General features: G+C 58.7%; 1 protein-coding gene across 6 annotated transcripts; it reads left to right on the top strand.

Annotated features, from left to right (window-relative positions):
• Window positions 1-4,094: 4,094 nt before the first annotated feature.
• Window positions 4,095-12,187, top strand: MYADM (myeloid associated differentiation marker). 6 transcript variants are annotated; one of them, XM_047836620.1, is made up of 5 exons: window positions 4,095-4,188; window positions 4,697-4,815; window positions 5,493-6,131; window positions 8,927-8,992; window positions 10,339-12,187. In XM_047836620.1, exon 5 carries the CDS (start codon window positions 10,341-10,343, stop codon window positions 11,307-11,309), a length of 969 nt encoding a protein of 322 aa, XP_047692576.1. In that variant the 5' UTR covers window positions 4,095-4,188; window positions 4,697-4,815; window positions 5,493-6,131; window positions 8,927-8,992; window positions 10,339-10,340; the 3' UTR covers window positions 11,310-12,187. The 6 variants fall into 6 exon arrangements, with proteins under 6 accessions (XP_047692576.1, XP_047692579.1, XP_047692580.1 ...); XM_047836623.1 differs by lacking the exon at window positions 5,493-6,131; XM_047836621.1 differs by lacking the exon at window positions 4,095-4,188 and having other exon boundaries at window positions 4,270-4,815.
• The last annotated feature ends 327 nt before the right edge of the window (window positions 12,188-12,514 follow it).

The following is a 12,514-nucleotide window of genomic DNA, read 5'->3' as shown; positions in this document are numbered from 1 at the left end:
GGTTCAAGCCCCATGTTGGGCATTGTGCCTACTTAAGAGGAAGAGACAAGGAAAGAGAAGGAGAAGGAAACAGAATCCCAAGCAGGTTCAACGCTGTTAGCACAGAGTCAGACGTGGGGCTTGAACTCATGAACCGTGAGCTCATGACCTGAGCTGAAACCAAGAGTTGGACGCTTAACCAACTGAGCCACCCAGCTGCCCCTAAATCAAGGGTTTCTGAGGACTTGAGCAGGGAGGAGCTGGAGTAGGGTGGTGGTGACTGAGAGAGCCAGGATCTAAGATTCCCTCCTGTAGGGTCCTGGTCATGGGTTTCCATCATCTCAAGAAACCCCACCTCCCTGGGGAAAACTGAGATCTACTGCATCACATTTGTCCCCATGTCCACAAGGCTCACTGCTGGAAAGACAGGACACCAGCAGGGCAACTCCAATTTTAGCTGGTCTCCTTGATGGATGAAATCAACCCAGCCCTTGGCATCTAGAATGACCAATCCATGTATCCAGGTGGGCCCTAAAACCAATGGTAAATGTCCTAATATCCTGAGAAGACGGGGGGCAGATATTTGAGACAGACCAAAGAGGAGAAGACACACACACACACAGAAGACAAGGTGACATAAAAACAGGCAGTAGGGGTACCTGGGTGGCTCAGTCAGTTAAGCCACCAACTCTTGGTTTCTGCTCAGGCTATGATGGTTCATGAGTTCGAGCCCCTCATCGGGCTCTGTGCTGATGGCACAGAGCCTGCTTGGGATTTTTTCTCCCTCCCTCTCTGCTCCTACCTCGCTGCTCCTTGGTCTCTACATCTCTCTCAAAATAAAGATATAAACATTAAAAAAAAAAAAAAACAGAGGGTAGATATTGGAGTGATGAGGCCACAGGACAAGGAAACCACAGTTCTAAGAAGCTGGAAGAGGCGAGGCACCCATTTTCCCTTAGAGCTTTCAGAGTGAGTGAGGCCCGCTGATGACTCAGTTTCAGACCAAGATCATCATTCAATACCCCATGGATTCCACCATGGCCAACTGCATGTATGACATAATGGTGATAATGTGTAAAAAGTGGGAAGGAGAAGGTACATACACTGTATGTCTCATTAAGACACACACATGCCAGAGCATGGGAGATAAACCCCATGAAAACTGGGCAGCCTGTCACCTCAAGGAAGTTGCTGAGAATCCGGTAGTCTGAGGACAGTGGGAATATCCCATGTAGTGAAGTCACTACATCTAGAGAAAAATCCCCATTGGAGGAGGGCATATGTGCTCACATAGGAGGCACTCATAAATCTTTGTTCATGAATGAGTGAGTTTCCAATGGGCGTATAGAAATATCTGTGTGATGTCGATATAACAAAGCCCCTTAAAATCTTTGTAATTCCTGAGTGGTAGGAGATGAGAGGAGGATCTTTTTTATTCAATATAAACCCCTTTCAACCACACCTGAGTTTATGCTAATGAGATGAGTCTTGGTGAACCCCCAGGTGGGTGGCTCAGGATGGGGGCTGGATGCCTGAGAAACCAATCCTGGGATTGGACGGTTGAAATTTTCAGCGACCATCCTATATTATGGAACGTCCATAAAATTCTTTTTTTTTTTAATTTTTTAATGTTGTTTTTTTTTTTGAGAGAGAGACAGACAGAGTGTGAGTGGGGGAGGGGCAGAGAGAGACGGAGACACAGAATCCAAAGCAGGCTCCAGGCTCTGAGCTGTCAGCACTTGGGGCTTGAACCCATGAACTGTGAGATCATGACGTGAGCTGATGTCAGACGCTTAACTGACTGAGACACCCAGGCATGCCTCCTTTTTATTTTTTTTTAAGAGATGGGATTTTAATTTTTATTTGTTATTTTTTAAGTTTATTTATTTATTTTGAAAGAGAGAGAGAGAGAGAATCCCAAGCAGGCTCCGTGCTATCAAAGCAGAGCCCAATGTGGGGCTCTGACTGATGAATGGTGAGATCATGACCTGAGCTGAAATCAAGAGTCAGACACTTAATTGACTAGGCCACCCAGGTGCCCCCCCCCGCCCCCGCCCCGCATAAAATTCCTCAACAACCGGTTTCTTAGCTTCCTGGTTGGTAAATGCAGCAGAGCATGGGAAGTGGCATGCCCGCCATATTTTGCCCTATGTGTCTCTCCTATTTGGCTGTCCTCGAGTTGTATCCTTTGTTTTTTGTTTTGTTTTGTTTTAAAGCTTATTTATTTATTTTAACAAATTAATTTTTTTAATGTTTATTTATTTTTGAGACAGAGAGAGACAGAGCATGAACAGGGGAGGGGCAGAGAGAGAGGGAGACACAGAATCTGAAACAGGCTCCAGGCTCTGAGCTGTCAGCACAGAGCCTGACGTGGGGCTCGAACTCACGGACCGTGAGATCATGACCTGAGCCGAAGTCTGACACTTAACCGACCAAGCCACCCAGGTGCCCCTAAAGCTTATTTATTTATTTTGAGAGAGAGAGGGCCCGTGTGTGCATGCAAGAGCCCATGCACAAGTGGGGGAGGGGCAGAATGGGGGTGGAGAAAGAATCCTAAGCAGGCTCCTTAATGTCAGCACAGAGCCCGATGCAGGGGCTCTAGATCCCACCCCAGGAACCTTGAGATTATGACCTGAGCCAAGATCAAGACCCAGACGCTTACCAACTGAGCCACCCAGGCTCCCCAAGATCCGTCCTTTGTAATAAATCAGTAATACTAAGTAAAGAGCTTTCTTGAGTTCTGTGAGCCATTGTAGCAAATTATGGGCCCCCAAAAAGGGGTCGTAGGAACCCTTGATTTATAGTCAGTCGGTCACAAGTATGGCATGCCTGGGACTTGGACTGGAATCGGAAGGGAGGCGGGTGGGGGGGGGTCTTGTGGGACTGAGCCAGTACCTGTGGGTTCTGTATTACTTCCAGGTCATGAGGTACCTGGAATCAAATGGAATTAATTCCTTGACCCCACAGGGGCACCTGGCTGGCTCAGTCGGTAAAGTGTACAACTCATGAGTTCGAGTCACATGCTGGGTGTAGAGATTACTTAAAGATAAAATCTTTAGGGGTGCCTGAGTGGCTCAGTCGGTTAAACGTCTGACTTTTGCTCAGGTCATGATCTCCTGGTTCGTAGGTTAGAGCCCTGCATGGGGATCTGTGCTGACAGCTCAGAGCCTAAAGCTTGCTTTGCTTTGGACTCTGTGTCTCCCTCTCTCTGCAACGCCCCCCCCCCCCCCCCCCGCTCGCATTCTGTCTCTCTCTCAAAATAAATCAATATTTTTTTAATTAAAAAAAGATAAAATCTTTAAAACAAATCATTGGACACTTGGTTTCAGAAGGGTTAGAGATTGGTCATCGGTATGAAAAAAAAAAACCCATATATTTGGTGTCAGATGCATCAGGAGTGAAAAGCAGCACATAATCCGTATCCAGGTGAACTCTTCCCAAAAAACCTCTATTGCAGAGAAGGCTATTAAGCCATCTGGCAGATCAGATGACCTCACAGAGCTCAGCATCAGCCTCCCTGGTCCTGGCACAATGGAGTCATGAACAAAGTGGCCATGGAGGGCTAGGCATGGATTTGCCCCAGCAAAGCTCAGCCAGCTGTGGCACTGGTAACCCTCCCCCACCAATGTTGCATGCTTCCTAGGAAGACCACCCAAATACCTGGTGGCCCGAGAATCACCTTGGACTCCTTCCATCATGAATGGAGCGATGACTCCTTCCTGCCTGGAATATTTAAATCCGGGTTGCTATTTGGTTGCCTTGCCTTATCCACTCCTGCCAACAGCCGCATCTATGTACCCACTGAATGGCCCTATTCACCATCATGTTCACTGTCACACAATATTGCTTCTGATCAAGGAGCTCCGTTTATTAGGAAGTCGGTGGGTGGGTCCGTGCACCCCGTCACCCCTACCCAGCTAGCTTCACAGAACAGAGGTACGGCCTGTTTGGGGCTGGAATACAGCGCCAGGTTGGAGACAACATCCTCCAGGTGGAGGGGGGCTGTCCTACAGGATGGGTAAACACTCTGAACCAGGGGCGCCTCCATGATGCCAGATGACACACACCCAGGAGCCCTAAGGTATCACTTCTCAAGATCACACCCAGTGACTCATTCTTTAAACGTTGGCTTCCTCTTCCTGTCCGGCTGAACTCTGCTGTTTGGGGGAACTTTCTGTTTCCACCAGAGAGGACAACGTAGTGAATTGTGTGAGTGGAGGCCTCTCCTGAACTATTGGGGGGGGGGGGGATCTCAGGAGCGCCACAGTGGGGTCAGGCAAAGACTGGGGCAGGGAGCAGGAAAGAGCTGCCTCTGCACCGGGGGCCAAGGAGGTGTGTGAGTGGAGCCTGGGGACCACCCTGGAGGACCTCCAACTGGCACCGTGTCCTGACTCCTTAGGCAGGGCCTGATGCCAGGCTCACAGAGACCCCTTCCCCTATGCAGACCACAGAAGGACAGAGAGGGTCTGTGCCTATCCCCTCCGCAGGGGCACAAAGGCGGGCATGCAAGCTCCACATCCCTCCCCCACCATCCCATGCGCCCCCCCCCCACTTCTGCCGCGCTCACGGCGTCCAGCGCACCCCCCCCCCAGTCCCTCCCACCTCCGTAGGGCACGCAGCCTGCTAGACAGGGCTCCCGGACCCCTCCCGACCACCCCACCCGGTCGCGACTCGCGCGGGCTGGGTCTCAAAGCCTCCTTGGTTGTCCGCCTGGAAGGCACCCAGCGGCAGCAGCGCCCGGTTAGCTCGGAGTCGCGCACCAACCGCAGCCGCCACCCAGGCCCCGCCCAGAGGCAGCCGCGAGCAAGGCCGCGCCAGGGAAGACTGCGGAGCGCGGTGAGTGAGCCGGGCCAGTAGGGAGGGTCCCAGGCGTCCCGGGCCCCGCCCCGCCCCTACCCCGGGCAGGCACCCCGACCTTCAGCTCCTGCTTGCTTCTGGACTCTGTGGCTCAGTTTCAGGGCCCCAGAGCCTCCCTGAGAAAGGACCCCGGGCCCCTTCCTTGCGCCGGGCCTCGGGCACACCAGCTCCTCGGACCCCTCCCTTCCTGCGGGAATCATGAATCGGACGCCCCCAGCAGCATCCCTCTCCCTCCCTGCCCCCCCCCCCCAGCCCCCGGCCCGGTCCTCCTCGAGCTTCCCTGCCCCTCCCTCTCTCCGGGAGCCAGGAATGCAGGCCAAAAATATCTCTCAGCTCCAGACCTGGGAGGCTCGGCTTGCGAGCACATCTGAGCGGATGAAAACCCAGGAGTGTGAGCTTTGATTGCTTTTTGCGTCAGGAATCTGGGCCTCCAGCCTAGGCGTCGTTTGGAACCTGGGAGTCCCATGCTCCGACTCCCACCGCCCGAGATCCAGACATTTTGCTGTCAACATCCCTCCCCCGCCCCCATCGACTGTGAGCTGGGACCCAGGAGTCCCGTCCACCAATGGGCGAGTCCCAGCGTAAATGAGGATTTGGGGACCCAGGAGTCGGGGACCTCAGCCCAGCTCTTAAAGCCTAGGGATCGGCTCTTTCAGGGACCCTGGCCCACAGACCCCATCAAACTGACAGACCCGGTGCCCCCACCCACCGCGACCCAGATGTCCAAGATTGCATCCGGCCTGGAAGAGCCAGACTGCAGCAGGCGACGAGGGGAGGGGGCCGGAAGGGAGAGGGAGAATTGAGGGAGGTGATACCGGGGTGGGGACCTGGGCTGGGGGCTCCGTCCAAAACAGACGCCAAACAGACGGGTTGCCATGGCAACGGCCTTCCCGGGCCTCCCCTGGAGACTGCGCTAGGGCCGAGTCGGGGAGGGCAGCCCCCAGGAGCCCCCACACCGCCAGCTGTTGTATCTTCCTGTTTTGTCACCACGGCAACAGTGACCTCAGCCCTCCACTCCGCCCCCCCACCCCCTCCGCACTGGCGGGGCCGGAGAGCCCACGTCCATTTCTCGCGGGGAGGGGCGTGGTCTTTTCTCGGCTCCGCCTCAAGGGCGGGCCCGGGATACCCCTGGCTCAGGGAGTCCCTTTCTCAGCCCTGGCCCCGCGCTCGCGCCGGGTCCCCGGCCCCGCCCCCGCCCCGGCCCCGCCCCCGCCCACCAACCCCACCCAGTTAGCAAACGCTTCCAGTCTGCAGCTGTCGCCTCTGTCTCAGCAGCAGCCGCCACAGCCCGAGAGGTGAGGCTGCGGGGACCCCCCCCCCCCCCCCCGGCGCGGACGCTGCGGTCAGGATTCCTGGGTGCAGAGGGAGGGAAGGGCTGGGGTTCCGAGTGTCTGAGTGTCTAGAAAGACTGGGTCATGGATCAGGACTCGGATTCTGGAGGGGACAGGGCTTCAGACCTGCACTCACATGTCATCTATCTGAGGGAGGAGGGGCTGGGGGCAGGACTCCTGGGTCTGAGGGAGGAGGGGGCTGGGGGTCTGGACTCCTGGGTCTGAGGGAGGAGGGGGCTGGGGGTCTGGACTCCTGGGTCTGAGGGAGGAGGGGCTGGGGCCTGGACTCCTGGGTCTGAGGGAGGAGGCGGCTGGGTTCGGACTCCAGGGTCTGAGGAAGGAGGAGGTTGGGGATGTAGACTTCTGGGTCTGAGGGAGGAGGGGGCTGGGGGCCTGGACTCCCGGGTCTGAGGGAGGAGGGGGCTGGGAGTCTGGACTCCTGGGTCTGAGGGAGGAGGGGGCTGGGGGCAGGACTTCTGGGTCTGAGGGAGGAGGGCCTGGGGGGGGGGTGGTCAGGACTCCCGGGTCTGAGGGATGAAGGGCTAGGGGCCTGGACTCCTGGGTCTGAGGGAAGAGGGGGCTGGGGGTCTGGACTCCTGGGTCTGAGGGAGGAGGGGGCTGGGGGCCAGGACTCCCGGGTCTGAGGGATGAAGGGCTGGGGGCCTAGACTCCTGGGTCTGAGAGAGGAGGGGGCTGAGGGTCTGGACTCCTGGGTCTGAGAGAGGAGGGGGCTGGGGGTCTGGACTCCTGGGTCTGAGAGAGGAGGGGGCTGGGGGGCTGGACTTCTGGGTCTGAGGGAGGAGGGGCCTGGGGCCTGGACTCCTGGGTCTGAGCGGGGAGGGGCTGGGGTCTGAAATCCTGGGTCTGAGGGAGGAGGGGCTGGGGGTCTGGACTCCTGGGTCTGAGAGAGGAGGGGGCTGGGGGGCTGGACTTCTGGGTCTGAGGGAGGAGGGGCCTGGGGCCTGGACTCCTGGGTCTGAGCGGGGAGGGGCTGGGGTCTGGACTCCTGGGTCTGAGGGAGGAGGGGCTGGGGGCAGGACTCCTGGGTCTGAGGGAGGAGGGGCTGGGGGCAGGACTCCTGGGTCTGAGGGAAGAGGAGCTGGGTGGGTCTGAGGGAGGAGGGGCTGGGGACCAGGACTCCTGGGTCTGAGGGAGGAGGAGATGGAGGGCTAGACTCCTGGGTCTGAGGGAGGAGGGGCTGGGGGTCTGAAATCCTGGGTCTGAGGAGGAGGGATGGGGACTCCTAAGTGCCCTGGTTGAAGGGGGCTAAAATCTAGCAAGAGGAGGTCCTCACGAGAGGAGGCGCTTGGAGCTGAGCTTGGGTTTGAGAAAGAGAGGGGTCTTCCCTGCTCCCCACCCCTCCATTCCGAAGACAGAATTCGAACTTCGGGCCAGACAGGCGGTGGGCTGAGGTCCAGCACCGTGCTCGCAAAGGCGAAGACGAAGCTGGGAAGCTGGTGTCCTAGGCTGGGAGAAGCCAAGGCTGAGGCCGGAGGCCTTGGGTTGCTGAGAGTGGAGGCTGGGGTTCAGGGACGCGATTCTGTGCCGGTGATGGGGTGTGGTGTTTGGCGTGGAGGTGGAGAAAGCGTGGGGCGTGGCCGGGGGAGTTCTAAATTGCGCCGTGAAGGCGAAGGGGTGTTTCCTCTCCCTCCGCCTGTCTTCGGAGATGCATTCCTGAGTTCTGACCTCAGGCGGCGGCTGGAGGCGCGGAGGGTGGAGAAGGACCCCCCCTCCCCTCCGGGTGGTCCCTGCACCACCCCCCTCCTTCCTTGGGGCACTTCTGGATTTGTGGCCCGCCCTGTTTCTCCTTCCCCGCTCGGGACCCGGCAGTACCCGCTTTCCAGGGCGCCCCAGCGCAGGCCAGCCCTGACTTCCTCCTAACGGGTTCTCGGAGGGCGTGGCGGGGAGCTGGAGGCGGCCGCCTCCCGCCTAGCACCTCCCAGGTGGCCCCGGAGGCCCAGCCCCCGCAGGGAGACCTGACTTCCGAGGGTCGGTGGGAGGTGTGGCTACTAATCTCTGGACTGGATTCCAACAGTGTGGTTTCCAGCTTCGAGGCTGGGGTGGGGTGGGGAGTGGGGTTCCCCTAGGCAAACCCGGGGGTCTCTTCTTGGGGTCCAGGCTCCCAGTCCATGCTCTAGGGACCCAGGACTCACATTTTGGAGGCCCCAGCAATTCAGGCTTCGGGCCTCCCTTCCTGGGACCTGGAGTTTGGACTCGCGCCCCACCCCCCTCCCCGGAATCCACAAGTGGGGCGGCGATCCCGGAGGCCGGCGCGGGGCGGAGGGGCCAGCACCGCCCCCTGGTCCCCGGCACATTCCAGATGGCTGGGCTGACTTGAAGCCCTTATAAGGCACGGAGACGCTGCGCCTGGCCAGGCCGCCCGCCCCCGCAGCCACCGCCCAGGGCCCTCCCGCCCGCCGGGCCCGCGACTTTCTTGGGCTGGGGCGAGGTTAAGATCACTCACACCCACGCCGGCCCGCGCGCGGGGCGTGCACTTTCACCGGGTTCCTTCCACTTCGCTTCTGCAGTTTGGACACTTGGGGACGGGGCAGGGGCGGGGCTTCCCTGGGTTCACCGCCGGGACCTCTCCCGGCCCGAGGCCAAATCCCCGCCCTGGCTGGGAGGGCGCCGAGGCTGCGGAGGCTGGCGGCGCGTTCTGGGCGAGCTGGTCGCCTGGGTCCCGGGAGGGGCGGAGCGGGGGCTGGGTTGGGCGCGGACTCTCCCTCCCTCCCTCCAGTGCTCTGACTGGCCTTTTCCAGGTGTCTGACCTAATCCACCTCCAGAGCCGGATCTTTCTGCGTCTGGGTCCTCCGCAAAGACTGCTGGTGAGTGGGAGCCGGGACGCCCCGTGTCTGAGGGAGGAGGGGCTGGGGGCCCGGCCTCCTTGGGTCTGAGGGCAGAGGGGGCTTCCCACCCAGACTTTTGTGTCGGAGGGAGGAGCATCTGGGGGCCTGGACTCCTGGGTCCGAGAGAAGGACCTGGGAGCTTGGTTTCCAAGGAACGAGACCCAGACACCTGTGTACCCGAGCGAGAAGTGTGCCCAGGAGCTGGGCTCCTGCGCCCTCGGGCCCTCTCCTAGGGACAGTTAGGTAAGGTTAAAGCCTGTTCTACTGCCTGACCCTGGAAGGAGGAAGTTTTATTTCCCTGTGGCTGAGAGAGGCCTTCTGAAATTGTAGGGTGGAAGCTGAGAGATTAGAGGTTTTAGGACCTGGGGGAGGATTTGGACACCTGGTCCCCAGTAGGCTGGACCGTCTCTATTCCTGAGGGTCTGTAGGACAAGGAGACAGAAGGTTCTGGAGGGACAGAAGAAGGAAGTGGATTTCCCAAACCACAGGTGTCTGGTGTGCCCAAGGCTGAGGGCCCAGAGTCCTGGGGTCTGAAGCTGTGTAACAGGACTTGAGAGGCCTGGAGGTTTCCGTGGAAGGGGCTGGGTCGAGGAGAGCCAAGCTTCTTGGGCGCCCTGGGGAATTTGGAGGTTGGACTCCACGTGCGGGAGGGGCCGAGGCAGGCGGAAGCTCGGCGTCCCTGGGTGAAGTACTCCACACCCAAATCCCAGGTGGGATTCAGACTGAGGGCCCAGACCCTTGATGTCCGAGGTGAGAGGGCGTGCGTGCTGTGGAGAGCTCAGGTCCAGTTCCAGAGACAGGTCGGGAGGGCAGAGGCTCTGATCACCTGTGATCACCTGTGAGTCCCAGAGAACGATCTCACCCCGGGAGGCTGGAAATGCCTGCAGGGTGATAGAAGGAAGGTGGGCACTGGAGCAGGGGGAGTGGAGCCCTGGGTACCCAGAGGGAGGAGGTGGAGCCCAGTGAAGAGGTCCGAACCTCTTGTTCTGACGTGCGGTCGGGGAGGTTTTTGAGTGGCTGGGAGGCTGAGTCCCTGGGGGAAGGAGGGCATTTTTGAGAGTCTGGGGTGGTTTCACGGTAGCTGGGTTGCAGAGAGGGAAGCAGAGACAGCGGCCCAGACCCCTGGGTTCTGTCACAGGACGTGGGAAACCCCAGTCAGGACGGAGGAGGGGGCTGGCACTTGGGTGACCAACTCAGCTCCTTAGGCCTGCCGCGTCTCCCCCCTCCGCCAGCTTGAGTCCTTTGTCCCCAGGGGTGGAAGGGCTGAGGGCCTGAGTTCCCACATCTGGAACCTTCTTAGGACTCTTCCTTTGCCCTCTTCCCAGCCATGCCGGTGACCGTGACCCGCACGACCGTCACCACCACTATGTCGTCCTCCTCAGGCCTGGGCTCCCCAACCATCGTGGGGTCCCCTAGGGCGCTGACCCAGCCCCTGGGCCTCCTCCGCCTGCTGCAGCTGGTGTCCACCTGCGTGGCCTTCTCACTGGTGGCCAGTGTGGGTGCTTGGACGGGGTCCATGGGTAACTGGTCCATGTTCACGTGGTGCTTCTGCTTCTCCGTGACCCTCATCATCCTCATAGTCGAGTTGGGCGGGCTCCAGGCCCGCTTCCCCCTGTCCTGGCGAAACTTCCCCATCACCTACGCCTGCTACGCCGCCCTCTTCTGCCTGTCGGCCTCCATCATCTACCCCACCACCTACGTCCAGTTCTTGTCTCACGGCCGCTCCCGGGACCACGCCATCGCCGCCACCGCCTTCTCCTGCATCGCCTGCGTGGCTTATGCCACCGAAGTGGCCTGGACCCGGGCCCGGCCCGGGGAGATCACCGGATACATGGCCACCGTGCCAGGCCTGCTCAAGGTGCTGGAGACCTTCGTGGCCTGTGTCATCTTTGCCTTCATCAGCAGCCCGTACCTGTACCAGCACCAGCCGGCGCTGGAGTGGTGCGTGGCCGTGTACTCGATCTGCTTCATCCTGGCGGCCGTGGCCATCCTGCTGAACCTGGGTGACTGCACCAACGTGCTGCCCATCTCCTTCCCCAGCTTCCTGTCCGGGCTGGCCCTGCTGTCGGTCCTCCTGTATGCCACTGCCCTGGTTCTCTGGCCGCTCTACCAGTTCGACGAGAAGTACGGCGGCCAACCGCGGCGCTCAAGGGATGTGAACTGCGGCGACAGGCACACCTTCTACGTGTGCACCTGGGACCGCCGGCTGGCCGTGGCCATCCTGACGGCCATCAACCTGCTGGCTTACGTGGCTGACCTCGTGTACTCGGCCCGCCTGGTTTTTGTTCGGGTGTGAGGCTCCGGCCGGGGGCTCTTGGCTCCCCCCTTGTGCCCAGGTTCTCATTTCCTCTTCCGGGCTCCCTCTCTTCCACCTTTCTCCTGTCCTTCCCAATTCCCCTTGCTCTTTTCCGTTTCTTTCGCTTCTGGGCTCCTCTCTCCTTCCCTTCCTGTTTTGTTTGGTTGCCCGTATCCTGTTTGGCCCATTTGCCCTTCTGTTTTCATGGTCTTCTTTTCTGACCTGTTCTGCCTCTCTCGGCTCTTTTCTGGTCCTCTCATTTTCTCATCTGCCTGTGTCTTAGCCACCCCTTCCCGCTTTCTTTCTTCCAATTTCCTTGGGAGCTCCAAGACTCCTTCTTCTCTACCCCCACCTCCAAAGGTGCTGAGCTCCACCTGTCCCACACCTCTCTCTGCAGCTGTTAATACCCCTGGCCTTCCCGAGGGGCCTCATTGCCAAAGCATGCCTGCCCGCCCTGGCTGTGCCTTGTTGGTGTGTACGTGTGTGTTTGGGGGAGAGGGGGGGAGGGTAGCTAGGGATTGGGCTCCCTTTCTCCCGCGGGAGGGGGGTGTACCGTACAGGTCCCCTTTAAGTTAAAAAAAAAAAAAATCTCTGGAGGCCAAAGATTTTCCAGTGGGTATGACACTTAACCCACAGACAGACCCCGGGTCCCTGGGTCCTGCTCGGCACCCAGCCTCGCCTGAGACTGCCTCCAGAATTTTTGCCAGGCTTACTAAGAATCCACTGCCTAGAGGCCATCTTAAAGGAAGTCAAGGGTGAACGTTTTCCAGCCCGACTGCTCTCTGCGTTATCGAAAACCCGTCCGAAGTATTTGTGAGGGGCAGCGATGTGGCCCTCCAGCCTTAGTGTTAAAAATAGCCTGTCCTGCCTTTGCTGGGAGAAAAAAAATGGCCACTGCCTGCCTTAACGGCAATGCTAGCCTGGATTTGTTTTTTTTTCTTTTCCTCTTCCTGGTTATGGGGGCAAAACTTACATTGAGTGGCCCTATTCTAAAAGGGGAAGTTGCTTTTCAATTTCTTTTTCTTGGGGGGGCGGGGTTGCTGTTGCCTTAGAGGGATTGCATTACTTGGAGTGTGGTGCACACACACATACACACACACACAGGTGTGTTTCTGTGTGTTAGTCGCTTCCTGTAGCTGCTTCCTTGCTTCTCTGGGACTCACATGCATAACGTCATATATATAAATGTATAAATATATATTTTA

The sequence above is a fragment of the Prionailurus viverrinus genome, chromosome E2 (genome assembly GCF_022837055.1).
Source record: "Prionailurus viverrinus isolate Anna chromosome E2, UM_Priviv_1.0, whole genome shotgun sequence".
Taxonomy (NCBI): Eukaryota; Metazoa; Chordata; class Mammalia; order Carnivora; family Felidae; genus Prionailurus; species Prionailurus viverrinus.
This window is presented reverse-complemented; position numbering and strand designations above follow the sequence as displayed.